The sequence below is a fragment of the Pelophylax lessonae genome (genome assembly GCF_965119305.1).
Source record: "Pelophylax lessonae genome assembly, chromosome: 2".
NCBI lineage: Eukaryota > Metazoa > Chordata > Amphibia > Anura > Ranidae > Pelophylax > Pelophylax lessonae.
In genome coordinates this window covers 642,236,300-642,263,883 of record NC_138769.1, presented here as the reverse complement: position 1 = coordinate 642,263,883, position 27,584 = coordinate 642,236,300, and the positions used below count along the sequence as shown (strand labels likewise).

Genomic DNA, 27,584 nt, shown 5'->3' with positions numbered 1-27,584 from the left:
AGTCTCCCACCTCAGCTGTAGATCTCTGCAGTTCACCCAGAGTGATCATGGGCCTCTTGGCTGCATCTCCAAACAGTCTTCTCCTTGTATGAGCTGAAAGTTTAGAGGGAAGGCCAGGTCTTCGTAGATTTGCAGTGGTCTAATACTCCTTCCATTTCAATATTATCGCTTGCACAGCGCTCCTTGGGCTGTTTAAAGCTTGGGAAATCTTTTTGTATCCAAATCCGGCTTTAAACTTCTCCACAACATTATATCGGACCTGCCTGGTGTGTTCCTTGTTCTTCATGATGCTCTCTGCGCTTTAAACGGACCTCTGAGACTATCACAGTGCAGGTGCATTTATACGGAGACTTGATTACACAGAGGTGGATTCTATTTATCATCATTAGTCATTTAGGTCAACATTGGATCATTCAGAGATCCTCACTGAACTTCTGGAGAGAGTTTGCTGCACTGAAAGTAAAGGGGCTGAATAATTTTGCACGCCCAATTTTTCAGTTTTTTATTTGTTAAAAAAGTTTGAAATATCCAATAAATTTCGTTCCACTTCATGATTGTGTCCCACTTGTTGTTGATTCTTCACAAAAAATTACAGTTTTATATCTTTGTTTGAAGCCTGAAATGTGGCAAAAGGTCGCAAAGTTCAAGGGGGCTGAATACATTTGCAAGGCACTCCCAGCGGTGTCCATCTTACAAAAAGACAAATCCACACTCCATAGCGTAACCCCCTATGACATTTATTGTAAAACACCATCCCTCTTTAAAAACACACTTAAAGTTGCATATAAACGAGCATTGGTAACATTATGTCAACACATGTGAATCTCCCTGCTGTATCTCACCACTTGCTTGGTACCAACATGATCACGGTGATTGTCGGATCGGGTAGCATGCTGATGTCAATCTGCATAGCTGTATGTTACCAATGCTCGTTTATATGCAACTTTTGCAAATGTGTTTTTAGAGGGTGATGGTTTTTTACAATAAATGTCATACTGGAATATGGAGAAGTAGCCTGTCTAGTGTGATGTCTATCATTGAAGAAGTGTTTTAAAGCGATAAGGCGTGATTCATTTGAGATCTGGTGAGTGCATAATTTGAAGGGAGTGGGACCCACAAGGTGTGGTGATGGTGTTTGTGGATTCATAACATCACGCATGACTCCAAGGACCAGATACGTAGATATTTCTATTCCACCCAACAAAAACAGCACTCTCAACACTCAACAGCATGTGAACTATCCTTAATAGGGACTTTGAAACACATATACACAGTGTTGCTTACACTGGAGGAGCACTGCTAATGCTTTAGAAATTCTGTTTTTGAGGCATATGATTTGAAATGATGGACTGATTTTATAGCAGCAGCTATTGTATCATGAAACTGCTTTTTTAGTTTTTTAAGTTGAATTGCTGTTACATGTGCGCATCGGCAAGTAGCATTCTTATCCATTGTTTATGAACTGTATAATAATATTAAAGAACTCAAAGGGAGCACCTGAAAAACACATGAAAACTTGAAAAATCTGTGTTTAAGCACTTTTTCTTTCTTCTCCTTCCCCAATAACTAGCTTTCCATTTGCTAAAGCAAAAATTCTCAAGCTTAAAAATAACCAAAAAAATGTGTGTATAAAAAGAAATAGTTAGAGAATACTTAGTTGATTAGTATGACTTGATCGTAAAAATATGTGTGACAACAGATGAAGTTTAATGTATGTTTTATAGAAGTTATGTATAGCTATAACTTGTTTTCTGCTGGGTTGATGGAAGGAGGGCGGGGTACCAGACAATACTGGTCCTGCTTGTCTGTGTACTGTGAACAATTTTCAATAAATACTTTAAATACTGATATTACGAATCACAAGCATGTGATTTAGAATGTTTTTATAATGTTTATTTGTTTTCACATCAATCAAAATACGTTTTCGTGTTTAACATTAGGGCTCTTTCACACGGGCGATCCGATCAGATCCGCCTGTCAGTTTTTTAGGCGGATCTGATCGGATCCTCCATGCAGCTCTATGGGGCAGCGGGTGTCAGCGGAGACACCTCTGCTGACACCCGCTGCCATCCGTATCCGATCCTGTCCGTGAAATCTGGACGGATGGAAACCCTATTTTTCCATCCGTTCAGTAATCGGATCGGATCTGATGAGAGCGGACAGGCGGTCCGCTCTCATCCGATCCCCCATAGAGGGCAGCGGGGGCTGAGACACCTCCCTCTCCACTCTGCAAGCGGAGACGGAGCTGTCATCCGCCGGCTCAGTGGGCATCGCGGATCGATCCTCGCTGAGCAACACGGATCCGCCTACGGAGGCGGACCGTGTGAAAGAGCCCTTAGTATTTTATGACTTAATTGTATAGACTGAACAAAAAAATTCCCATTGCATCTTATGGCCAAAGTCAGCACTGCTCTTGTCCATTGACATTTGATAAGTGGATGGTTCACGCTATAAATTAGTCTCGGGTCCATGCATCAAAACTGTATATAGCAAAAAAAAACCTAAAGGAAACCTGTAGTGAGAGAATATGGAGGCTGCCATTGGTGACCCTTCTGAAAATGACTGTTCTGCAGATGCAAAGGCTTTTTATACATCTCCCCAGTTCGATTGTCTCCCCAGTTCGGTCTTCTCTCGATTATTTAATAATGCTTGTATGTTCTGGATCAGGCAACTAAAGGTAGTCAGACAACTAGTCCTAATAGAAAGAGTAATGGTAACCCCAACATTCTGCCAGTACAAGGTTCTTTTGGTTACGTTAGATACATATAATTTGATTACAACTGAAATTTAGTGGATGATTGTAGGTCCAGTTTATTAGATCTGGCAATAAATTGCTATTCCAATTCATCCCTAATGTATTCAAAAGGGTTGAGGTCAGGGCTCTGTGCATATCACTCCAGTTCCTCCACAAATCTTCAAACCATGTCTTTATGGAACTGGTTTGTGTACAGGGGTAGAGTCAAGCTGGGACAAACATGGGCCTTCCTCAACTGTTATCATAAGGCTCAATGCACAACTGTCTAAAATGTCTTTATATGCTGTAAATTAAACCTCACCCTTCACTGGCAACACCTGAACCCAATAATTTACAGATTTGTCCTCATACTTTGAGCATATCGTGTATGAAAGTAAGCTACTACTTATTTTATTTTTAATTTTCTTCTGCGCAATTTATCTACTTTTCTTTGCTGTCAAAAGTAAGACTTTGAATTTCGGAAATCTTTATAGCTCATGGAGAAATATGGATGTATGCCAGAATTTTACATATTTCGCATGAAAACAATATACCAATTAAGCAAATGAATCTTGTTCCAGGTTTGCTAATGCAATGCCAAAGGATAAAGTTTACGTTTCAATACAGTGGTTATTTGTGAACGTTAACACATATTATACTTTGAATAATAGGCTTTCTGTTCTCTTGTTTGGTTAGAATTTATCAGAAACATTTTCAGCAAAATTACGCACAGCCTGGCAACAGTAATTTGATTCCAATTCAAATGAAAACAATTGCTGCTAACAATTAGCAGTAATGACTCATTTAAATACATAGCCTTTTAATTTTCCTCTTTCTGAAGAAACAGAAGAGTGAAATTAGGGGCTGAAGGTTGTAATTATTTGGATGATACAAGCAATCTGTGTCAGGTAAGTTTCTATGGGAGTGTGTCGAACTGGTATACATCAATGGTTTACTGAGGTCAATTGTTTAAACAATCATAACAGAAGAATATCACATTAGAAAAAGAAAATGAATGCAGTAATTCATTAAAAAAAAAAAAAAAGTATAATAGCAATAGAAAAAATCCCTCAACTTTGTTGGATGGAAGGAAATGTCAGAAACTTACAGCATGTAAAAATGAAAAAGTTATTTCACTAAAGATTGTTGTCATTTTTAAAGTAGACGACGGGAACCAAGAAAGACCTACTTAGAGATACGTTTCCAAACCTTCTAAATAGGAAATGTGGTCACCAGGCTAGTGCGGTTTTCACACGGGTTTTATTTTATGAAAGCGTAGAAAAACTTGGGGTACACTTAAAGATTTACACTTAGTTTTAGCCCGCAAGGCTTATTTACAAATCTTATGTGTACCCCATGTAATTTGCTTCACAGTTGTTAGTTTGGACCAGAAGTGGTCTCTGAACTATGAGCCTGCACTGCAGTGAGCAGCTTATTTCACACAGAAACATTAACATTTCCTCAGCATGGGACAATCTACTGAAGAGATTTTTAATATTACATTCTTGCTTTTCCAAATAAATATATATATATTATAGAGAGAGAGCCCTCAGCGGCTCAGTACCATTGTCTCTATGAACCACATTTGAAATGGGATGCGAGTCACATGGGCAGTGTATTTTGTTTTGTATTGTGCAAACGTCAATGAAGAGCGTGGAAAGGTAATAAGCAAATATGGCCCAAAACGTTGTAATGCTTAATTTTTTCTTTTTGTAAAATGGCAAAAGTGATGCTTGTCATGTGATACCTGTTCTGCGAAATGGTATTGCACAGAGCTGTCCCGAACCTCCTCTTTTTGGGTCCCCTGTTGTTCTCGGCACACCACCATAGGAAGTCCCTTCCTATGGGGGCACACCTGCAGGATCTCTCCTGAGCCAGGCTGTGTGCATCCATAGAGAAAGATATACCTGTGCTCAAATCCCAATAGTTTGTACATGTATTTAAACTGAGGCGCTAATGGGGTGTGAACAAATAACACTACAAATTCTGGATGGACCCTATGCACACTGCTACACCCTTTCCAGCAAACTATGCAATGAAAAACCTAGTTGCTCTCCCCCACCTTAGGTCTATATGCAATGGCCAGAAGAGGGATGACTGACTCAGTAAGTCAGCCTAAACATGTTATCCCTGGTTTTCATTGCATCGTTTGCTAGAAAGGGTGTAGCAATGTGCAGAGGGCCCATGCAGAATTTGTAGTGTTAATATGTGGTCACACTCCTTTAGGACCTGATAGTTTAAATACATGTACAAGCTTTTGGGATTTGAGCACATGTATATCTTTTCTCTGTTGGAACGCAGGTCAGTGACCATATCGGAACCTAGTTGTTCTTCCCCACCTTGGGTCTTTATGCCTCATGTTGGCATGGTGTCCACTGTAGCATTTGTAGTGGCAAAGCAGTGTAGGACTGGCCAGAAAAGGGATTACTTTTTCATGTGATAACACTGAAGAAATGACACTTTGCTACAATGTAAAGTAGTGAGTGTACAGCTTGTGTACTCACTTTTTCCAGAGGTTTAGACATTAATGGCTGTGTGTTGAGTTATTTTGAAGGGACCGCAAATTTACACTGTTATACAAGCTGTATACTCACTACTTTACATTGTAGCAAAGTGTCATTTCTTCAGTGTTGTCACATGAAAAGATATAATATTTACAAAAATGTGAGAGATGTACTGACTTTTGTGAGATTGTATGTGTGTATGTATGTATATATTTGTGTGTGTGTGTGTATGTATGTGTCTGTATATATATATGTGTGTGTGTATGTATATATATATATATATATATTATGTATGTGTGTGTGTATAATATATCTCAAATTAATTTTATATGCAACCTGTCCAATACGGTAATTAATTTTGATATAATTTCAGGCTGTGGAAATGGGAAATATCTGCATATCAACAGTCAGACTTTTAAAATCGGATCGGATTACTGCTTACCACTGGCAGAGGCTGCAAGAAACCGAAATTATGAAGTAATGGTATGTGATGGACTCCAGCTGCCATACCGTGATGGCGCCTTTGATGCTGCTCTCTCTATAGCTGGTAAGTTAGTGGGGCAGTAGACATACATGATATAGAGCAGTGATGGCAAACCTTGGCACCCCAGATGTTTTGGAACTACATTTCCCATGATGCTGAGCTACACCGCAGAGTGCATGAGCATCATGGGAAATGTAGTTCCAAAACAACTGGGGTGCCAAGGTTCCCCATCACTGATATAGGGGCATTCTTCATTTTTGTGTTGTCAGTTTAAAGGTTTCTAACTGATTAGAGATATATATGGATATAAACACATTTTGTACAGAGATAAGTTTGCTGTCTGGAACCCTTAAAGGATAAGTTCACCTTCTGAACATTTGTTTGCAGGTAAAAAAAAAATGTGCATTTCTTTTTTCTTTTCTAAGAAAAAAAATCCACGATCAGCAGATTGCAGGTGAAATCTCCAGCTCCTGCAGACTCTCAGGATAGCAGTCTGCCGTACCTGGTACAGGAAGGCAGGTTACTTTAGAGCAGGAAGCTTAATGGATTATGAGAGTGCTCACCAGTGCCCTCGTAGTTCATTGAAAACTACAAGCCATCAGCCGCACTTGCTGGAAGTACTTGTAGGCATTAATTTACAGGAAGCTATTTTCAAATTGTGATCGTGAATGCGGGGAGAAGATCCCTCACCCGCTGTCATAGGGATGGGGGAATTTGGGGGGAGAGGCTGCCTATCCTTTAACCTCCCCATAGACCATTCAAATTTTGGCTGATTTTACTTGAATTGGTAAGCACCACCTGGCTCAACAAATGTTGATTTCAAAACCACATGAGCCAGGTGAAAAACAATTAGCTGGTTTGTGACTGAGCCCCCGTTCACATTGGGCAATTTGACATACAATTTTACATGTCAAATCGCATGCCAAATCAGAGCCTATTGCCGGGTACAGCTCCATCTGAATCGATGCGACGCTGACTTTGTGGCACCGCACTGATTTCCAAAAGTTGTTCCTGCACTACTTTTGGCTACTTTGAGGACGATTTCAATAGACATCTATGCATGACCCCCCACAGATGTCTATCAAATTGCCCCCCCAGCTAGCAATAAAATTCAGGTTTGAAATCAGGCGAGTTCAGCTGAGCTCGCGCCATTTCAAACCCGCCTCCAATGTGAATGAGGGCTTAATCTTATCCACCGCTGTCACTGTTTGGTTATTCGGGCAGCCATGGGTGCCGCAGCTGCCTGAATACAAAAGCTGGCAGCGGAGATTGCTCTGTCCAAGCTTTGAGCTTAGATGGTAGAATCAATTGATTTCCTTTAATTCAGCTCTCTGGCAGTACAAGAGCAAATCAGGCCGTGTATTGCAGCCTTTAGAAGCAGAATCCTAATAAAGACCTCTTTTGTTCTTGCTATAGGACCAAAATTCTAGGGATTGTAAATTTTTCTTTAACACTGTATCAAAAACAAAAAGCCAACAAATTTATATTATTGCCTTCACATATTCATGACTTTTGTATTTTGCCTTTCCTTGAAATTAAACATGCACGACTTGCAATATTTCAGCAATACACATTCAGTTGGAAGGATGTCCATATCCATTATTGTAATGTTCAACTGATCATGGATTCTCCAAGGGAATAAATGAGAGTTATCTGGAATGTAGGATGTGCTTCTCTGGCTTTCAGCTAATGGTCTGTGTTCACTTTAGTGACTCAAATAGATCAGATTGTTACTGATGTGTACTTCTCTATCTAGATGCCGTATTTATTCATATCAAATGTTGTTCATTTTTTCCCCCAAAAATATGATTGCTTCAACGTTCTGCTCTACCTAAAACCATGACATACACATTCGAAGCTGGAAACTGGCAGATCAAGGTCAGCAAGCAAGACATAAAATGAACACGTTCAGAATTATTATTCTTGTTGGCAATTAGCATTCACAACCACATAATGAGATTAAATATTAGTCTGTAATTAGGTTGGGTTACTGCAGGTCAGGCTGGAGGGCTCTGCAGGGAAGGTCTAGAACCTCCCCTTGGTTCTAGAAGCTTGGAGACGCTTCTGGTAGTTAGTGAGTGGAGAGTAGGAGGTCCTGATCTGCATACTTGAGGGAATCCGGCCAATCCCCAGGCAGAAGGCACTGGCATGGGGGCTGGGTCAGCCCTTAATTATGGAAGAGCCTGATCAGCAGGGGAGCTGAGTGGAAGAGTGCTGAGGTTGTTGCATGTGGCCTGGGAGGGGACCCCGGGTCAGGGGGCTCTACCTACAGACAGGATCTGAGGAAAGGAAGTAGAGGAAGACTTAAGAGAGGGATTATTCTTGTGCAGAAGACATTTGGGCTGGCATGGGAGGATCTTATCAGTTGAAGGCCTGAACAGGATTCTTGCCCAGCGCAGCAGGGTGAAAAGGACAGTGTGAGTACCTCAGTACATCCAGGGGCATACGAGGGGAGAGACTGCCAGATGTAGCATACTTTCCAGGGGCAGCATTGTGCTAAATCCCAATTCCTGACCCTGGGGGATTCTTTAGAGCAGACAGCTGGGCTGGTAGTATCTACAAGCGTTAGAACTGTGTGAGGTTCTACTGAGAAGACACTATACTCCTGCATACAGTTTGGGACTTTGTGGCTTTTTCACTAAAGGGAACTTTGCCACTGATCCATAGAGACTGTGATTATTCCAGAAGGAGTACAGTCCAGGATCTTTATTTTTGTGTACATAGAGAAGGAGGTTTGTCCTTATCTGCTCTTCAAGTCAAGTTGGGCATCCCATAATCCCTATACTCCTATCCAAGTTGTTTTCCCCTATCCAACAACAAAACAAGCCCATGGACTGATTTCTTGTGTCTGTTTGCAAGTTGGAAAAGCATGTTGCCTGGTTGTGCAGGAATAAGGGGACTGAATATCATGCAGCTCCTGCGGGGGGTAGCGCTACACATGTAACTCCAGCAACCAATACGATTTGGTGTGTTCTATTGCTGCATGTAAATGTTTATTTACACTGTCCATTTGTTGTTGGTTTATTTCACCCACAGTCGCCTATTGCTACCCTTCATGCCTTGCCCACCACTCTTCCTTAAAACTAAACTAATAGGATGATTTAAAACACAATAATTATTGCAGCTTTGTATTCATTAATACAGCATTACATTAATTTTAAACGCAGTATAAGTAATTTGAATTTAAACTGGTATTTGCTTCCTGCAACTTCCTGTACAGCAAGAATCAGACTAGGAGAGGCAGAAACAACAGAAGAAGTGCTCTTGTACGAATAGGTCACATAATGATAGGAGAGTGCACAGTGACAGACACCCATAAAAATACTGTAAATAATGTCACAATAAATGCCTCACACACAATGGGTAAAAAAAAAACACTTTAAAATTGTTCATCCCCATAGATTTGTTGGATCATATTTTATTTGAGACTATAAATCTAACTAGATGTAAATCACGTCAATCTCTGCAGTTTGTTATTACTGCTGGAATCAGTTTCTAATGATCTGAAGGGGCATGTACCAAAATAACATACATTTATTCTATCCCACAAGACAACTTAATTGAATCATAATTATACATTTTTTTTAAAAAAAGTAGTGTTCAATGCAAAATTTCCCTGAATTTTAGATCAGGTGCATACCCAGCTAGGAAAGTATAGTAGTTGGGACTGTGTTAATATGTGCAGATATTATCATGCAGATGTGTTGCTATACTACTGTCCCACATTCAGATGTTACAGAACACAGAAAATTGGATCACATGGATTTAACATACATACGCACTTTGTTAGTCTAATGGTAGAAATGACATTTTATCCACATGTACGCTCCACTTGTTGAGTCCCATATATCTTGCTGTAATATGCAAGCACAGTGTTTGACAACAGTTATGTAGTTGCAGATAGTAAAGGAAACTATGTTCATCACACCTCCTAATTCCTGCTATAATTGCATTCAAACGTGAGTTCATCTATAGATAAAAAGCAGAGCAACCGTGTACAGAAGCTGTGTGCAGAGGAAGCAGTGCGAGCCAGCATTGATCCTTTTGCCGATTGGTGTTTCATAATTGTACATAAAACACGGCTGCTGCATAGTAGTAATACTGACATTTTTATAGCTCCAGGCCACAGATGATCATTCATGCTTTTGCCAATGCAGGGAAAGATCGCACAGACAGGCAGTCTGTGCCCTACAGATATGTATCTGAATAATCATGCAACTAATATTATAGGTCACAACTCGTACAAGTCATGCTGTATCCAAATACTCACTACGTAAGGAATCAGCAGGCAATGCAGCAGCATGAAGTGACCGTAAAGAACAAGCATACATTTTTTTAAAGATGAAACAAACACAACTTCCAACTTGAAAGAATTTGCCAAAATCATATAGTATTATGTGCTCACACAGACATCTCCTCCATATTTGATTGGCACAATAGCATGCAATCTAAGCCTAAACTTGTGTGTGTGAAATCTGTAGGTTATGAGGATGTGATGACCGTCAATCTGTTGCAACAGTCATATACTGTATGTAACCTGAACATTAATGCCTGCATTAGTGGGCCTACTAAACTCATTTGGTGAAGCACCTTACCAGTCCTGACAAAGGAAAAAGAATAGTGGAATGGATCCATCAAGCCTGTGCAAACAGAATCCATAGATAGTTAGAAACTTTCTTGAATATAAAAGCTTGTCACTTAATGCATTTTCATCCCTTGTGCGAGACTTCTTCACGAAGACTGGATAAGGGGCAAACATGCCCCACAGCTTTGTCACTCATTCCAGTCTTGGGTAGCACATTACAGACATTGCTCAATCCCCGCTGATGAACTCCCATACCAAGGGATGATTATACCAGGGTAACGTGCGTGTGTGATGGCCTGCAGTGTTCACAGCAGAGTTTCTCGCTATCTACAGATTCTGTTTGCCAGTTCCAAGGGTAGACACCACACTCTTATGTATGAGGTAAATGCTCAGGTGCTCACCCATAAAGAAATGCATCCAAATTTAAAACCAGTATAGAGCCACTCACAGGTCTTGCAGGAGAGACAATTCAAAGCAACAGCAGTTTGTCAATGTTTCAGTGGCGCTCAATCCATCTTTCTCAAGACACAGACAGATTAACTTTGAACAGATTTAATTGATCCATTCCCCTTTTCTTTTTCCAACGTCGGAACTGGAAGAGTTTAGTAAAGTGCTTTGCAAAATAGGTAGCAGTAAGTCTTGCCAATGCAGGCATTTATATTCAAATGTCATGCATAACTGTGGTACTAGAGCGTGGATCATCACATGCTCATAACCTGCAGGTTCCACATAAATGAGTTTGTTAATGTTGCAGGCTTTTATGCCAAGCACCTATGGATTTGATTTCGGTGTTACCATAAAGGAATACTATAGCGAGCACAGACCATTCCGTTTTATAGGGTGTGTTTGTTCCATCTTTAACAACTTTTCTCTGTCGCTCATTGACAGACGCAGTCCTCTTGATTAATATCAATTGGGTTATACTGCCCTCTACAGGAGAAGGACACTAGGCAGAAAAAAACGTTCCGGCCACACCCCGGGGGCAGTCCCAGGGGGTACATCTTCTCCCTCCCCGCTACAGGATGTTAGTTTTTTTCTGTCTAGTCAGGAGTAAGGACCTAAGTTCCTTGCTGGGATCTTTGGTCCTGGCAAGATTTTTTTTAGATAAATCTTTTTTAGTTAGCTTTTTTCTCCAGTTGTTCCTGTGAGATCTTCAAGCAATTATGCCGGATCTGGGTGACGGGCTGGATGTTGAGGTCCAGTGGTTACCCCAGCCGGCCTACAAGCGCGTGCAGGCTCCAGCTCCGCGCTGGGTCAGCCGCGACACATTCAAGCAATTATGCTGGAGCTGGGCGATGGGCTGGATGTGAGGTCCAGTGATCACCCCAGCCAGCCTACAAGCGCATGCAGGCTCCAGCTCCGTGCTGGGTCAGCTGCGACACATTCAAGCAATTATGCTGGAGCTGGGCGACGGGCTGGATGTTGAGATCCAGTGGTCACCCCAGCCGGCTTGCGAACGCGTGCAGGCCCTAGCTCCGCGCTGGGTCGGCCGTGACATAGTCCCACTGGTCGGGGACTGGCCCTGCGAGTTAAACGTCTCGCCAGGACGCCTACGACCAATCTGAATTGGAGTCGCGGCGTCTGTGTTGGCCGACAGCCCCCCACCGTGGTGGAGAGGGGTTCTGTCAGGAGTTGGTGCCCGCCTGTTCCGGTATGGTGAGTAGAAGGTCCACCCCTCTCCCTTTGTCGGGTGGACACGGGCCCCCTCCGTGGGATAATCGGACCCTTATAATCCCGGGTTCCCCTCTATCCTGTAACATACTCCTCCTATCTTCCCCACCTATTAGGGGTTGGCAAGTAAGGCTTGTCTTGTAAAGATATACAATTGGTCACTGAGCTCCAGGCTTGGTTAGAGACTTATTATCCCAATCCATGACTAAGGGGTAAAGGATGGAGTATGATGCCACGGGCATTACTAGTGAACGGTCATTTAGATTGTCAAACACTTACCGCTTAAATCGCTAAGGTTGGTCAGGGATGGAGGATGGCCAGTAAAACAATCAGGCAGATTGTCGGACACCTACCATGTGATCGGTCGGTTGCAGCGCACGGAACACCATCATTTCAGAGCCATAAAACTGGGCTGGTCAGGGATGGAGATGGCGCCGCAGGCATTCCCACTAAGAACATTGTCAGACACCTACCATTGATTGGTCGGTTGCAGCCCGGAACACCATCCTTTTGAGTCGATCGGTCGGCTGTAGCATGGAAGCGGTCAGGTATGGGGCCACGGGCATCGCACTGACACCGGCAGAGGCTGCAAACACGCGGAACGCCATTTTTTCGTGGGCCACGCAGGGCCGCCATTTTGGCGTAGCCTAGATGTCCCCGCTATGGCGGCGGCCATCTTGGATACACCCAGCCTCGTGGAGCAGCGGTAGGAGTGCCGGAAGGGGCGGGGCTGCTTCCTTTACCCGGGTAGATCAATCCACAAGACTTCCTGTCCTGTAAAGACAGCGCTGAAAGTAGTCCGGTAGGAACTTCTGTGCATCAGGTGGTAAGCCTTGGGGGTATCTCTTCTTTCGCTGTGGGGGCTCCAAAGCAAGTGGTCACTGAGGGGCGCCATTGTGCTGAGGGATTACTTTAAAGAGAAAAAGTTTTTTCTTTAAATTCAAATTTTGTCATTTGTTTGCTGACAGGTGCCTGGCTTTGCCATGGACCCTGCGACACATGTATCCCCACCTGATCCCCTCGAGGTGACCACGGGACCCTCCAACTCTCCACTCACTATAGATGCATTATCAGCGGTCCCAGAGTCTTTTGTATCCTGGGTGGAGGTGGCCTGTCAGGGACGGGGGGCGAAGAAACGACCCCCGCCTACCCCTATTTCATCTGACATATCAGATACAGATTCTGAGCCTGTCGCTGCGGCTGCAGGTCCCTCTTCGGGGGCTTGTGTCTCGGGTACCGTGTCCTCAGATAGTGAGGAGGACGTTTCTGCCTCCGCCATGGCACTAGAAGAAGCATTGGTGGATGCACTAATTGTGTCTGTCCGGGAAACCTTAAGACTTGAGGTTACAACGGCAGAGGTAGCTGATACTGAAATTCCTTTTGGTACTCTCAAACCTACCAAGATGGCGAAGGTGTTTCCCTTGCCCAAATGTTTTGGTAATATAATTGAAGAGGAATGGGGTCCTCCAAAACAAACCCCTGGTATTTCCAAACGGATTGCTAGGCGCTATCAGTTTAAGGAATCCCTCCTTAAAAAGTAGACGGTACCACCATTGGTGGATTCACCGATTTCCAGACTAAATAAAGCTACTGTTATTCCGTTGGAGGACGCACCGTCCTTTAGGGATCCGGTGGATCGCAAAGTGGAAGCGCTATCCCGCTCCATTTTTTCCCTGATAGGGTCAGCCTTTAGGCCAGTGATTGCCATTGGTCTGGTCTCACAGACATTGACAGAATGGACCAAGTTGTTACGCCGTAACCTAGAGGGGAGAAGTATCCCCCCGGCAATATCAGACTTGCTGGAACAGATGATACAAGGGCTACAGTTTGTCTGTGACGCCGCTCTGGACGCCACTCCATTGTTGGGGCGTGTATCGATTTCAGCAGTGGTCCTCAGGCGTGTGTTGTGGTTAAAGTGCTGGTCGGCGGATCAAGGTTCCAAAAAAGCTTTGGCTAATCTCCCCTTTCAAGGGAATCGCCTGTTTGGGGCCAGCTTGGATGAGATTATCAAGGATCTCACCGGGGGCAAGAGCACTTTTTTGCCACAGAATACTAAGGGTAAAGGACCTCGACAGAGACGGGGGCCTTCCTTTTCCGCTCATAAAAAGTTTTTTCGTCCCGCTGGGGTGGGCGATAAGTCAAAGCCCTCCAAAGCCCCTCCAGGAGGTTTCAAGGGGCGCTGGTCGGGTAAACAAAAGTCCGGCTCTTCCAGAGCTGAGGATAAGACCACTAAAGCCTGAAGGTGCGCCCCCACCCATATCTGGGGTGGGGGGACGTCTTCACCGGTTTCCGGATCCATGGCTTTCCAGAATCCCGGACAAATGGGTTCGCGAAGTCATACGATCGGGATACAAGATCGAGTTTTGATCACTTCCACCGGTGCGATTCTTCCCTTCCAATATTCGACTATCCCCGGATCGCTTAAAAGCTTTGTGGGGGGCAGTAACGGATTTGATGCAACAAGGAGTGGTGGTCCACATTCCTTGGACAGAACGTTTTCAGGGGTTCTATTCGAACCTATTCACAATACCCAGGAAAGAGGGCAAGGTGCATCCAATTCTGGACTTAAGAGCACTCAATAATTTTGTCAGGGTACAAAAATTCAAGATGGAGTCCATTCGCACAGTAGCGCCCTCCCTGCATCAGGGGGATTTTCTGGCGTCCATAGACATCAAGGATGCCTATCTTCACATTCCCATTTACGCAGGACATCAGCGTTTCCTGCGTTTTTCCGTAGGAGAGAACCATTATCAGTTTGCGGCGTTACCCTTTGGTCTCGCCTCGGCTCCCCGGGTCTTCACAAAGGTGTTGACCCCAGTCTTGGCGCTGTTGCGACAGCAGGGCATATCGATTCTAGGTTACCTAGACGATCTTCTTCTCCGTGCGGAGTCTCCGCAGGCTCTGTTGCTAAACTTGTTGATCACTATGATCTCTTTGCAAAAGTTCAGGTGGCTGGTGAACCTGCAGAAGTCATCTCTGGTTCCCACCAGGAGGCTGGAATATCTGGGTCTAATTTTAGACACATCCCTGGCAAAGGTATTTCTCCCTGCGGAGAAACTCCAGAAGATTCAGTCAACGATTCAGTTGTTCCTGTCCGTCAACTGGCCTTCCCTTCGGACTTGCATGGGGGTCCTGGGTCTGATGGTGGCTTCCTTCGAGGCAGTACCATTTGCCCAGTCCCATACCCGAATCCTTCAAAAGGAGATTCTTCTCAAATGGAACCGGAATCCCGATTCCCTGGACAATCGGATCCGACTGAGCGAGCGGACCAGGGAGTCTCTGGTCTGGTGGCTTCGGTCTCCGATGCTCAGCCAGGGGAAATCATTTCTTCCGATATACTGGACAATTGTCACCACGGATGCCAGTCTATCCGGATGGGGAGGAATTCTCGGAAGATTATCTGTTCAGGGGCTTTGGTCCCTGGAAGAATCCAGGTTACCGATAAATGTATTGGAACTGAGAGCTATCAGACTTTGTCTGATTCATTGGACCGAGCAGCTCCAGGGCAGCCCGGTTCGGATCCAGTCGGACAATGCCACGGCCGTGGCTTACGTCAATCACCAAGGGGGCACCAAAAGTGTTCTGGTGGCCATAGAAGTGGCCAGCATTCTTCGTTGGGTGGAACGATTTGTTCCAGCTCTCTCCACGGTATTCATTCCGGGGGTGGAGAATTGGCAGGCAGATTATCTCAGCCGTCAGATTCTGGATCAAGGGGAATGGTCTCTTCATTCAGAGGTATTCCACCAACTGTGCCTTCGTTGGGGCACCCCGGATGTGGATCTGTTGGCATCTCGGCTCAACAGGAAGGTGCGGAGGTTTGTAGCTCGCTCCCGCGATCCTCTAGCAGACGCCGCAGACGCGCTGGTCGCCCCGTGGGGGCAGTATCAGCTACTGTATGCCTTCCCTCCTCTCAAGTTGCTGCCGAAACTTCTTCGCAGGATAGAGGTGGAGAGAATTCCAGTCATCCTGGTAGCTCCGGACTGGCCTCATCGGGCCTGGTACGCCGACCTGGTCAGGCTGGTCGCAGACGTTCCTTGGCGACTTCCTCTCGGAGGATCTGCTGTCTCAGGGACCGATCTTCCATCCTGCTTTACAATCGCTGGCTTTAACGGCCTGGCTATTGAGACCCAGGTGCTGAAGGACAAAGGGTTGTCAGCTTCAGTTATTCCTACTCTAATTAAAGCAAGGAAAACGACTTCCAGAAAGGTCTATCATCGCACATGGAAGTCTTATAACGCGTGGTGTGAATCCCTTGGGTTCCCTCCACGTTCTTACTCGGTGGCCCGAATATTGGCTTTTCTGCAAAAGGGGGTTGAGCAGAAACTGTCCTTGAGCACTATCAAGGGTCAAGTTTCAGCGTTAGCAATCTTCTTTCAGAGGCCTCTGGCTACTCATTCCTTGGTGCGGAGTTTCATCCAGGGGGTGCGGCACCTGGCTCCGCCGGTGCGCACACCCTTGCCGCCCTGGGATCTTAATTTGGTGCTGTCGGTTCTTCAGAAAACTCCCTTTGAAAATATCAGGGAGATTCCCTTGCTTACTTTATCCCAGAAGGTGGCCTTCTTGGTGGCTATCACTTCTGCACGCAGGGTGTCAGAACTGGCCGCATTATCCTGTCGTTCCCCATATCTGGTGGTTCATAGGGATAAGGTGGTTCTTCGTCCGAATCCATCCTTCCTTCCTAAGGTGGTTTCAGAGTTTCATTTGAATGAGGACATTGTATTGCCTTCCCTGTGTCCTAAGCCCACTCATCCTCGGGAATTCACGTTGCATTCCTTGGATGTGGTTCGGGCGATCAGGGTATACTTGAATACTACGGACTCGTTTCGTAAGACGGATTCACTTTTTGTGATCACGGATGGCCCTAAGAAGGGGTTGCCTGCATCTGCCGCGACTATCTCCAGATGGATCAGACAGACGGTGGTACAGGCTTATTCTATTAAGGGTCGGGAGCCTCCGTTCCCTGTTAAGGCGCACTCCACTCGGGCGCTTAGTGCTTCCTGGGCCTTTCGCCATCAGGCGTCAGTGCTTCAGGTTTGCGAGGCGGCTACATGGTCGTCGGTACATACCTTTGCAAAATTCTATAAAGTTGATCTGATGGCATCGGCGGATGCCTCTTTTGGCCGCAAGGTTCTGCAGGCCGCTGTTTGAGGAAGACCGGTGGTCTACCTCGAGGGTTTTTTCTGTTGGGTTTTCAGTTGAGTCTCATCCGTTTGTCTGATGAGCCTTTAAAACTTCTGGTTGGCACCGGTTGGGCCTTCTAGATTGGATTTTGATTTCTGTTATCCCACCCCTCATTTGTGGCACTGCTTTGGGACGTCCCAATTGATATTAATCAAGAGGACTGCGTCTGTCAATGAGCGACAGAGAAAATTGGATTTTTGTAAGAACTTACCGTAAAATCCTTTTCTCTTAAGCTCATTGACAGACGCAGTACCCACCCCTCTATTTTGAGTTGGGTTGGGTTAAATTCTCTGACACTGCTTTGTGACATAACTAACATCCTGTAGCGGGGAGGGAGAAGATGTACCCCCTGGGACTGCCCCCGGGGTGTGGCCAGAACGTTTTTTTCTGCCTAGTGTCCTACTCCTGTAGAGGGCAGTATAACCCAATTGATATTAATCGAGGACTGCGTCTGTCAATGAGCTTAAGAGAAAAGGATTTTACGGTAAGTTCTTACAAAAATCCAATTTTACTCTTGTGCTTTGCTTACTGTCATTCTTTTCTGCTGCATTGACTGCTGCTTACTTAAACCGGTGCCATGGATGGAGCGATTTTCTTTCCAGCAACCACAGGTTGGCTGGTCCCTGCTGAACTGGACAAGATTCAAACTGTCTATGGCCGGCTTTACGCTCTGTTTGTAAATACAGCAAGTATGAATTGTTACCTACAATATTAAGAGTTTGAGTGCAGCTATAACATGAATTAGGAGCCATGCTGAACACCATTTGCTTTACTATCTGGAACCTCAAAAACTACTTTTAAATGCTGTGTTTGTATATTACAGTAACAGAAAATATAATGGTGCATTGTGCAACCAACAAGTGGAATGTACATGTGGATATGACATGATTTCTGCCATTATACTAACAATGTGCAATGGAACCAAAGATATGAGCCAAACATCTTTGTTATCTTTGACATTGGAGTGTGGGACAGTAGTACAGCGCATGATATTTGCATGAAACTAGCTGCACATATTTTCTCAGCCTTTCCTGCCTGAGTATTTACCTGGTCTAATATTCAGGGAATAAAATGGATTTCAACTTTGCTTTTCAACATAACTCTAGATTCTTTGAAAAAGAAATCTAATCATTCAATTAGGTTGCCTTGTGGGATTAAACAAAAGTATGTTATTTGGGTACATGCCCTATTAAGATAATCAAAAATCCGAGAAACTGCACGTACCGACATGATTTACAGTTAGTTAGATTTATAGACTAAAATTAAATCTGGTCCAATAAATCCACAGGGAATGAGCAATTTCATTTGTTTTTAACCGGTTGTGTTATTTATTTATTGTGCCGTTATTTACAGTATTTAAGTGTCTCTTGCTGGTGTTATATTTTATTTTTTTTGCTTGGTTTTTTAATTTAAAGGTTCTTTCCATTTTTTTTTTTTTGGGATAAATTCTAATTTGGGATATTTATACAATTTTAGGTCTTTGTATATTTTGTTCATGTTTTATAAGCATTTGCATTAGTACATCCCTCTTTTGGGGAATTAATTAGCCTGCCTAAGTATAACTTTTGTACATTTGGGCAAATGAAAAACATTCTGTACATCTTTGTATACATGCACATGTCACTTTAAAAGTGCTGCAATTATAGACATCTGTGTATGAAGATTAGGAGAGGGAGAGATGTTCTACAGCTAGAATTCAGGTAGAGCTGACAACAGTGCCTAGGATTTCACTGTAGTCGATGTAGTGTTGTCAGGCTTACAACAAAAAGTTAGGACACTCTCTGTTTTGGCAGATCAATAGCTATTTTTCTGCACTTGCAGGATTTTACATACATTTTAACTGCAGCAAAGAAAGATCAGCTCTTCTACATTGCCAGATATTGCTGTGTTGTTTGACAGAGGTGTGTATAGTGAGCCATAGACTGTTCAAATCTTATTTGGCTCAGCAGATTCAAACCATGTATGGGCAGGCTAAATTTACCAAGTTGACAACCAGCCTGCCGGAGTTCACATCCAATTATCGCTAGCAGCTGGTAAGGCTGCTAGCAATAATCGCTGTCTTCTCCTGGCAGAAAGGGCTGACAACACCCCCCCCCCCCCAAACTAGGGATAGACCGATTTTCGGCGGCTGATATGCACTTTCCCAGATATATCGGTATCGGCCCCGACACTGAACGATGTTGTCGATATTTTTGTGACATCGTTCTGCCTTCTTAGTCTGCCTCCCTTGCCTTGGACAGCCTCCTCTGGAGTCGGGACTAGTCTCGCTGGAGTGTATCACAGCCATACACCCACCCACAGCAGCCCGGTGCCAGCCAGCCACCCACATCCACAGGCCCTGTACCAGCCAGCCACCCACAGACACTGTACCAGCGAGCCAGCCACCCACAGACCCTGTGCCAGCCAGCCAGCCACCCACCACAGGGTGCCAGACAGCCAGCCACCCACAGACAGGGTGCCAGACAGCCAGCCACCCACAGGCCCTGTACCAGCCACCCACAGGCCCTGTACCATCCAGCCACCCACAGCCCCTGTGCCAGCCAGCCAACCCACCACAGGGTGCCAGCCAGCCACCCACCACAGGGTGCCAGCAAGCCAGCCATTAAGCATTAAACAAAAATTAACATGTTCAGTAACACATTTGTGTCAAAAATTTTCTTTATTTTTCAAAACTTTAAATGTACAAAATATCGGCCGATACCGATACGTTGTGACCAAAATATTGGTATCCGCCCTGAAAAAAACGTATCGGTCATTCCCTACCCTAAACTTGTGGTTGCAGGAAATAAATTGCTCTGTGAATGGCCTGTCTAAGTCTCAGGACTGGATGGTGAGAAATACAAATCCCTTGGCAGGTAAAACTGCTCCCTTATATGTATTTTAACTGTGTACTTATCTTTTTTCCCAGAAGCTAAAATGTAAACTTGCAATACTTGCCCAGAGCAAGCAGCACCATAATTAAAGAGGGGTACATCCGAAAAATTCAGTTAGAAACCATTGAAAAGCATAAAGAAGTACACACTGATACTATATAAATTCCTAAAAATGTGTTTGGCATTCTTATGACTTGGCAAACTTTTTTTTTTTTAAATATTTTTTTTTTCCAGTAATCCATCATTTTTCAACAAAGGAGCGCCGTGTACGAGCTATTAAAGAGATGGCCCGAATTTTGAGAGTTGGTGGACGGATGATGATATATGTATGGGCAATGGAACAGAAAAGAAGGAAATTTGAGAAGCAAGACTTGCTTATACCATGGAATAGGGAGCCACAAAAGGTTTCAGAAAAAAGGAAGGACTTAAATGAACCAGAATTCAATAACCTGCCACTGATCAATCTTTTGAGTAGGGTTCAAAGCAATATACTTTCAAAGATTAGGACTAAACATTCTTCATTTGTTGATAGGATGCCTTTAGCATTTAAAAATGGCCTCCATTTATCAAGATGTTTAACACGGTCTCTAGAATCAGGGCTGGATATAAGCAGTATGTATGTAGGCAGTGACCAGAAGCATGGAAGCATTCTATGTAGACTGTACGACTACTGCACTGAATTGGGAAAATCTGCAAACGTGCATCCACCCAGATTGTCCAAACCTCATTTTGTAAAACAAATTGGTGACCTTCTACCAAAATACACACAGGACCTGGATAATAATACTAACAAACTCAAAGAGTTCTTTACCTTTCCATTTTCTAACAAAAGTTATTGCACATCTTCCAATGTAGAACTTGGCGGAGAAATAATCAAAGACCTTGGTAATGTTCCGTTACCAGATCTGGAAGCTAATTGCAATGGACCAATTGATAGGAAGCTGTGTTCAAACTCTGACATTAAATGTAAGAAAGATCAGCATCTCCCCACAATTGACAATACAGACTATCTTCGATATTATCACATATTTAAACAGAATGAACTTTGTGATCTCATAGAACAATATATTCCTGAACTCCTTGTTGTAAGCACATTTTATGACCATTCCAACTGGTGCGTCGTCGTAGAAAAGAATCCTCCTATGTGAAGTATTTCTTTATTTTTAATTTACTAAATGTTTTTTTATACCGTTTTTTTAAACATAATTTTTGTATTTAATAGCTGTGAAAAATGCAAATAGTCATCATATTTTAAATAAATGTCTTTTATACAGTAAATTTATTGTTGAATAAATGTTATTCTTCCTTTTTAGATGTTGGGATGGACAAGGTACAAAGGAATTAAAGTGAATCTGTCTGCAGGAAGATACAGTTACAATTTTTAACACAACTACTTCTTTCCAAGTGCAATATGAATGCTTACTTATCTATTGAGAAGCACCAACTTTTACTGTGAGATGGGGGTAGTAGGAGTGGTTAAAGGATACCTAAACCCAAAACTAAAAATGCCATTTATTGCAGCTTACCACTACTTAGATGTGATGTGTGCATTTGTTTTTGTTTTTTTTTTGTTTTTTTATTCGGAAAAGGAACATTTGCAACAAGTACAGATAATGCCTGTTGATCTTACCAAAAATGTGGCTGCAACAATGTGCTTGGTATCATCTTCTTTTTTTTTTTTCCAGCCATTGATCAGCTGTTCAACAAAAATTATCTGGTTGGTTCTACAGCTGTCCGATTTACTTTTCTTGTAGTGAGAAGGGCTGACACCCTCATAAAAAGATGATGATTCGCTGTAAAATAACAAATACAGATCGCTCCTATGTTCAGCTGGCACTGTGGCATAGTCAACATTGTTTACTATGCCCCAGTGTATAAATGAATGGGAGCTGCTTTGTAAGTGCTGGTTCACACTATAGCGTGTGCGGTGATCGCATGTAATATCGGAGCGCACAGCTCCTTCATTGCATGCGATCGGATGTGCAGTGCGAATTCAGACATACACTTTGTATGGCTAAATTCGCACTGCACCCGCACAAAAGTCGCACAGGACCCTTTTTTTCAGCCGCATCAGGATCGTATCGCACTTGTGCGATCCGATCCTGTGCGAACTGTCAGATCGCACTGCGATATGCGATCAAACTGGGGGTGTCGTTAACATTTAATTGACACCCCCTGCCTATCGCATATGGCAGTGTGAACTGCCAGATGTGCGTTTGCGATGCGGGAACAGGCTGCAAATTTGCAGCCTTCCCGCATCGCACAAGTGTGACCCGGCACTAAAGGCTTCCACGTATTCCCAAGTATTACAGCTGATCCTGCAGATAAAGGGACTGAACTCTCTTCAGTCCCTTTCTCTTCTTAAAAAAAAAAATAGACATTTGAGATTTGTTTAGACCCCTGATGTCTCTCTAAAGCCCTCCCACCATTAAAAAAAATTTTAAGAAAAAAAATAAATATCATCGTAAGGCCCCTTTCACACAGACTCCTCCATAGGATGGAATCAGCGGGGGATCGGTCTTCTAATCCGGATCTGTCCTTGCAGCTAGTGCTTCCCAATTTACATGAATAGGACTGCCTGTGCAGGGATGCACAGAATACCTGTGTATCCCCATGCAGGTAAACAAGGCCCTCCATTGGCTTACGCTTTGGCATACCTCACTGAACAAGTCCTTAGTAGGTTCTTAGTAGGAATTACGTAAGTTATATTGTGTTTGTGTTTTTTTTTTTTTTTTTTTTTTTTTAATGAAAAGTGAAAATAGTGATTTGATAAACCATTTGCACAAAAATTGCAGGGCCTTAAAAATAAGTAGCACCTTCTTTTTATTCTACTGGTCATGTGCTTTAAGAAAATATTTGGTTTGAGGGGGGGGGGGGGGGGGTCTTGTAAAAGGCTCTGAAATATGTACAGTAGGTGAAAATGAAAACCTCCAGATTTTTAGAGAAATTTTTGGGTACGTTCGATTTTCACCATTTTGGTAAAAGGCACAATGTAAAAATTTCCAAATATTTGTTATCTATTAATTCAACACAGGTTAAGCTATTATATTTGGTAGACATTAAGCAGGAATTGTGTAAAATTAGCTGTGTTTTTATCTGCTAATAATGGTTTTAGTGTACGTTTAGCGAAAATACTTTTTTGATAAACATTTGTGCAAATACCACGGGGCCTAAAAAAATCAGTAGCATCTTCTTTTTATTCAAGAGGTCATATGCTTTCAGAAAATACATGGTTTTGGGAGTCTTTCACAAATTCAGAAAGCTGTAAGGGAAAAATGAAAACCTTCAGATTTAAAAAAAAATGTGGATATTTACATTTTTGCATTATGTTCGATCTTTACCTTTTTGCAAAAAGGCGCAATGTAAAAATTTCAAATTTTTTTTTATTAACTCCATACAGGTTAAGCTTTTATATTTATTAGAAATTTAGCAGGAATCTTGTAAAATTAGCTGTGTTTTTATCTGCTAATAATGGTTTTAGGGCTCTTTCACACGGCCGCTCCGCTTGTCCGCAAATCATCCTATTTTTTTGCGGACATAATGTAAGTCAATGGCATTGCGGATGTCAGCGAAATACCATCCGCTGACATCCGATTTTCTTCCTTTCAGTTCTGTTCCGTTTTTTGGAACAGAACAGAACCCTATTTTTCCTCCGTGTAAAAAACGGAAAGGAAGGAAAATCGGATGTCAGCGGTGTCATCCGCTGACATCCGCAATGTCCATAGACTTACATTATGTCCGCATATCATCCGCAAACGGATGGGATGATATGCGGACACACGGAGCGGATGACAGAAATGTCATCCGCTCCGTGAAAAAAAAAAAAAAAGTCCCGCAGCAGGGCTTTCACACGGAGCGGCCGTGTGAAAGAGCCCTTAGTGTATTATTTGCAAAACTATTGTTTTGATAAACATTTGCGCAAATACCGCAAGGCCTAAAAAATTAGTAGCACCTTCTTTTTATTCTAGAGCTCATATGCTTATAGAAAATTTCAGGGGTCTTTCACAAATTCTGAAAGCTGTAAGGGAAAATGAAAACCTTCAGATTTTTAGAGAAATTTGACTTTTGCGTCAGTTCGATTTTTCACTTTCGCAAAAAGGCACAAATTTAAAAAGTTACAAGTATTTTTTATTAACTCAATACAGGTTAAGCTTTTATATTTAGTAGGAACTTTGTAAAATTTGCTGTGTTTTTATCTGCTAATGATTTTAGTGGATTTTTTGGAAAAATATTGTTCTGATAAACATTTGCAAAAATATCTTGGGACCTTAATCAGTAGCGCCATCATTTTATTCTACTGGTCCTGCGCTTTCACAAATTATATGGTTTGGGGGGTATTTTTCAAATTCTGAAAGCTAGAAGTGAAAAGCAAAAAAGCAAAGGAAAAATTGCAAAAACGGTCTGGCCATCTGAGTTTAAAAGTGGAGCACAGGGATTGGCAGCAAAAGGGTTAAAAGGTCTTACAGGTCATCAGTTTAGAGTTAAACTTGAATAATAGCCCTATAATTATTGTTTTCACTCTGTCATACACTCTGTACAGATCATGGTCAATTAGATGCTTACCCAGCCGGGGAATGACAACTCTGAACCAGGAGGTTACTTAATACATGTGGCTGTGGCCTCTTTGTTCATTTGGAGGATCAGCGAGAAGAGGTTTGCTGAGCTACCTCCACCCTATCCAGCAATACCCACAATGGTTGTCCCAGGCCCATACATGGGACATCAGAGCCCAGGAAACATGATGGGAGATTGCATGGGGGGGCAGTCTGTCACAGTGCTGTGTAAGTTATTGGGTGGCTGTCCACTAGGAAGCTGGTGGTCGGCTTGTATAGTACACGTTCCCAGGAGCTGCTCCCACATGCAGTGTGTAAAAGCACCTGATGAAAGCCTTAAGTCTTTGGCTGTGATGGGAAATAAAGATGGCTGGAAGGGATGGATTGGAAATAAAGATGGCCGGAAGGGGTGGATGATCAGCTTCCAGTTCCCTGTGCTGGAGGTAGTTAGACTAGACAACCTGTTAGTGGCTAGGTTTGTGTGGGATTTCTATGCTCTCCTCCTTGATGGAGTCTACGGTCATGTTTTGCTGCCGTGGAATACAGCAGTTTACCTATACCTATGCAATTTGGATGAATAGAACTGTAATAGATTACAAAAATTTGCTTACATTTTAGTGTCTCTGGATATTGCTAGATCCAAGTATCTGCTACAGTATATGTTACCTTATAAAATTAGTCCATAAGCTCCCAGTGGTTTGAACTCTATTTTTGTTACCCATTAAATGACAGTATTGAAGGCACAAAAAAATATTGTTATAAGTGTGCAATACAAAGCGTGTTAGGACTGAAGGCTATTTTATGCATGTACTGTATGTACTTTACATTCAGTACCATTGTGTTTTTTAAGTAAAGAATGTAAAGTGGTAATAAATTCTTGTTAAAAAAAAAAAAGTTTCTTCCTGCAAGGCAATACAATAATGTGCTAGTATACACCACATACCAGCACATTATGAGAGACTAACCTTGAAACCAAGCCCTCCAGCGGTGTGCTGTAACCGCTTCTTCCATCTTCACCGGGCCTTCCTTCCAGGTTCACAGATTGCGGCAGCTTGATTGACTGAGCCACGTGGTCCTTAAATTTTGGTTCTAGCGGCTTTCTGATGTGTTGCTTGACCACACCCAGTCACCTGGTTGGATTCTTTGAACACCTGAAACAGAATCTGGTCGGGGATAGTTATAAACACCTTCATGTACTTTATTCAATGTTCTTTGCAAAATCTGAACATGTTTTAACAGACTAGAGTGAGAACCCTGCAGCTGTTGAGGAAATTATAGCCCTATTTTGGGTGGCCCTCCAAATTAAATCTCATAGGGGGCAGCGCATGTGGTTGTTTTAGGGGTAGTTTGTAGAGAATATGGGCTATTGGCAAAGTTTCCACCCATCGTTTTTCCTGTATCTGCTTTAATTTTTGCACATCTGTTTTTCAAAATTCCGTTGAGTATCTCACTTTACCACTACTTTGTGGATAAGGTGTATGGAAAGCTTGCTGTATGTGAAGGGCTTCCATTACCTCTTTCATCACTTCTCCTGTAAAATGGGTTCCTCCTGTCACTTTCAATTTTTTTCAGGTACTCCAAATCTACAAAATATTTCTTCAAAATGTTCTTTGCTGTTGTTTTTGCATTTGCTTTAGCTACTGGCCAGGTCTCAGGCCAACCTGAGAACATGTCTCATAGGCGCCAATACTCCTAGAACATGCATACTCATAGGTGCATATTCTGGGAATCTAAATTAATTCTTTGGAAAGTGAAATCTGGCTTAGGAGAATGCTTTTGGGGAGCATTGACAGGCCTCCCTGCATTGTAAAGAACACAAGTGAGACATAAAGCACAAAACCTGGCTGCAAGTGCACTAAATCCAGGTGCTATCCAATAGCAGTCGGTAAGTGCCACCATCACGCCCTTAGTAAGATGACTTACGCCATGTGCCAGTTGTACTAAAACTGGGTACAAACGCCTGGGTAGACACCATCTGTTCTCAGCGCTCTACCAATGTAATTGGGTAGCAATACATGTGATCCACTTATCCTCCTCTTTGTCAGGCACCTGGTTCTGCAACTTAATTAAAGTTTCTATATTCCACTGCTCTTGACGGAAATCTTTCCCTGTTACCTGGGCGACCCCTACAATGGGTATGGCTCCAAATGCCATAAAGACAGCATCCTTTGCCACTTGATCCGCTAAAGCATGTCCTCTGGCTGTCCCCTTGCATGTCCTTTTACCTTCAAGATGGCAACTTCTGCTGGTTTCTGAAAGGCCTCAAATAGCCGCTCCTATGAGTTTTGCATGTCTCCCTGGCTTCCCTGTACTAGTCAGAATGTTCTGTGCTTTCCAAATGGGCCCAAAATCGTGAGCCACTCCAAACGCATATCTGCTGTCAGTGTAAATATTTCCCCTTTGATTCTCTAGGAGTTGACATGCTATGACAACAGCACACAACTAAAGCTTCCTGTGCTGACATCTGGGGTGTCAATGCTTCTTGATGTAAAATAGTGTCTGTAGTGGTTACAGCAAGCCCTGTGTGTGGCTGACCATCAGTATAAAATCTGGAACCATCTACGAATAAGTGTGTGTCAGGATCTGATAAAGGCTCTTCTTTTGCTGGTGTGACAGAGGCCCTTTCTACCTCCATCAGAGCCATACAATCATGAGAAAAACCCTTAGGGCTCTTTCACACGGAGCGGACCGCATTGCGATCCGCTCCGGCACTTTTTTTTTTTTTTCACGGAGCGGATAACACTTGTGTCATCCGCTCCGTATGTCCGCATATCATCCCATCTGTTTGCAGATGATATACGGACATAATGTATGTCTATGGGCATTGCGGATGTCAGCGGATGACACTGCTGACATCCGATTTTGCATCCGTTTAGTTTTTTAAACGGAACAAAAATAGGGTTCTGTTCCGTTCCAAAAAAACGGAACAGAACTGAAAGGATGAAAATCGGATGTCAGCGGATGGTCATCCACTGAAATCCGCAATGCTATTGATGTGC

At 43.0% G+C, this 27,584-nt stretch overlaps 1 protein-coding gene across 1 annotated transcript in view; it reads left to right on the top strand.

The window, feature by feature from the left end:
• Positions 1–21,224, top strand: part of LOC309546559 (putative tRNA methyltransferase 9B) — a 31,852-nt gene extending 10,628 nt beyond the window's left edge. Inside the window, exons 3-4 of the mRNA XM_082246309.1 lie at positions 5,612–5,785; positions 20,267–21,224. Of these exons, the coding sequence (XP_082102435.1) occupies positions 5,612–5,785; positions 20,267–21,180 (1,088 nt within the window). The 3' untranslated portion in view covers positions 21,181–21,224. The remainder of the gene's footprint in view (positions 1–5,611; positions 5,786–20,266) is intronic.
• Positions 21,225–27,584: the final 6,360 nt, after the last annotated feature.